The 2,612-nt window shown below is 32.7% G+C and overlaps 1 protein-coding gene across 1 annotated transcript in view; it reads right to left on the bottom strand.

Moving 5' to 3' along the window:
- Positions 1-2,612, bottom strand: part of PLCZ1 (phospholipase C, zeta 1) — a 62,659-nt gene that overhangs the window by 17,940 nt on the left and 42,107 nt on the right. Inside the window, exons 6-8 of the mRNA XM_008577816.1 lie at positions 1,511-1,600; positions 1,367-1,438; positions 5-128 (exon numbers count right to left, since the gene is read on the bottom strand). Of these exons, the coding sequence (XP_008576038.1) occupies positions 5-128; positions 1,367-1,438; positions 1,511-1,600 (286 nt within the window). The remainder of the gene's footprint in view (positions 1-4; positions 129-1,366; positions 1,439-1,510; positions 1,601-2,612) is intronic.

A 2,612-nucleotide genomic window follows, 5' to 3' on the forward strand; every position in this document is an offset into this window, starting at 1 on the left:
GTCTCCCCAATAGAATTATTTTCGTTAAATTGCTGATACAGTCTTGAATGTTGAAAACTTCTGAACTTCTCAGATTTAGTATAAATGACAAGATCAGATAAGGCCAGAGCAATTTTTAGCTTCCTGGTCTAAAAATAAAATGCGTTAATTTCACATTTTTACTGTTATTTGAAAAATCCCTTTTCCAGTCAAGAAAATAAGCTTTCGAATGGATGATTTGAGTCTTTTAATAAGATTATCTCCTCAAAAACTATTTGGATTAAGTCAATGTGATTATTTTTATGACTATAATATTAACGTTAATAAGAGCTAGCCTAATTTAAAATTCCAATTAATGTAATACATATTGAGAATGACAATTACTGCTATTTCTTTTTTCCCAAAGATTTCAGTTTATTCTCATGAATTTTACAAATTTAGGTATTTTAGACATGAGGAGTATATTTCTAGTTTGATCTAATATTTTGGAATAACTACTATTATATAGTGAACACTTTGCTTTTTTACAGCACAGCATCCACTTCCTCTCCCCTTTTGTTAGCCACTTCCCAAGTTTTGTTTTGGGAAAATATGCTTGCTCATGCTCAGCCCACGTGTTTAAGTATGACTCATGAAGATTAGGCTGGCTAATCAGAGCTTGGCATTCCCTTAGCAACAGCAATTGGTTCAGGGATATGCACATGACCAAATCACAGGCAATGTACAAAAAAAAAATGTGTTTGCTCTGCTGAGAGCTAGATAGGAATTCCACTGGATTTGAACCTGAAAAAAATATAAAGCTGAATTTTTGTAGTAGAGTATGGAGAAAGTAGGGCCAAAGCTGGAGAAAGAAATAAAGTTCTGTTGATCTTGCTTGAGATACTATACCAAGTCACTTCCTGAAATTAAAATCACTTTCCCTGAACTTTTCATCTATGTGAGCCAATTAATTAATCCTCTCTTTTTTTTAATTTAAACCAGCTGGATTGGTTTTGTGTCCCATGCAACCTAATATACCTTCTTTTGTCATGTTAATGTGTATGATTATAATACTATATATTATAAACATTAATTTTCTTGTCTCTGTCTCTACTTGAGGGCAGAATAATTATGTTGTTTATCTCTTTATCTTTTGCACTCTGCACACTGTCTAGGACAGAAGAATGCATATTTGTTGACTCTAGAGAAAAAATTAAAAACAGCTAATAGTAAAAAAGACAATTTTTAACATTCCTTTTCCAGTGTTAATTTTTTCTAAGTAAATTTTAAATGATAAACTAGAGTTTTTGTACAGAGGAATAATATTTTTATCTCCAGGATTTTGGGAAATCTCCTCCAATGAAAACTTTTCAATCACTTGTAAGATTTTTACAAAGCATCATCTCACCCTCTTTTTCTTGAAAAGCACGACTCCAAGTGCTCTTTTTTCCTTTTCTTGATTGTCTCTTAACAAAAAGTCCTCGGATAATTCTGAGTCTCTGAATTCTTCCTCATCTTCTGGATCTGGCAATTCCTCTTCCCATTCCTCCACTTTACCACTCTTATCAGAACCTTTTCTTTCACGGGTTTCCTTTAAGCTTCCTATTTTCTTATTTTTAACTAATACTTTAAATTTTAGTGCCTATAAAAACAAATTGAAAGAGATATACTATTGGACCCTTACAGATAAGTTTGCATTGTAATAGTTATTGGAAAGTGTTTTATCCTATTTTCAATTAGCCATAAGATATATGAGAACGCTGTCTTTTTCCTATGCCTATTCATACCCAAATAGAAACCAGTGGTATTATAGCATTAACCAAAATTCATCAAAAAACAATCAGGATCTTGAACTGTGAGGCTAAAATCAGGTCTCCTTAACAAGTCTCCAGACAATTCTGCACACTGATGACCGAATGCAGTATGAGAAAGTGACCTTATCTCTAATTCCTCATTTACTCATTAGAATGCATCTCTTTACTTCAGTATGGAAGCTAAAACTTTCAGTGAAAGCTATATATTGGAATGCTTAAAATAGATTTATATATAACAGGAAAAGGAATTTTCTTCCCAGAAAGCTAAAAATTATTATAATTTCCAGAATTAGACCATGACTCTCAAGTTTAATCTTTGATGGTATGTTTCCAGCATTTTGCATAAGTTCCTTAGTATTTCCCGTCTGTCACAACTGAACACTTTTAATCTGTGAGCATGCTTATGAGGTGAAGGAGTCATGGTTTTTCCATTTCTCCAATAATTCATTTTTGCCTGTTTCATTTCTATTGTGAGCCTTGTCACTAGTGTCACACTTTCATTTTAACATTTTTCAGTCATTTAAATAAAATAAGGAGAAATATAAAGGGAAATATGCAAATATTACAAAAACACTGCTATGCCTACCAAAAATGATGACATGTCAAAAGCAAACTTGGTTGTTAGATAATACTATCACGTACACACACAAAAAGTTCACTTATCACCTGAAAAAATTGGGGGTAATTTTACCAATAAGAATGGGCCAGCAAAGGAAATTAAGTGGCCAGAGAGGAACGAAGAAAGCCTAAGGGTTCCAGTCAAAATGGCACAATAGACTGTTCCCAGTGTCACTCTCTCCCACAAATCAACCAATTTACAACTATAAAAATGTAACATCA

This window comes from Galeopterus variegatus, unplaced genomic scaffold, assembly GCF_000696425.1.
Source record: "Galeopterus variegatus unplaced genomic scaffold, G_variegatus-3.0.2 Scaffold1582, whole genome shotgun sequence".
In the NCBI taxonomy this organism is placed as follows: Eukaryota; Metazoa; Chordata; class Mammalia; order Dermoptera; family Cynocephalidae; genus Galeopterus; species Galeopterus variegatus.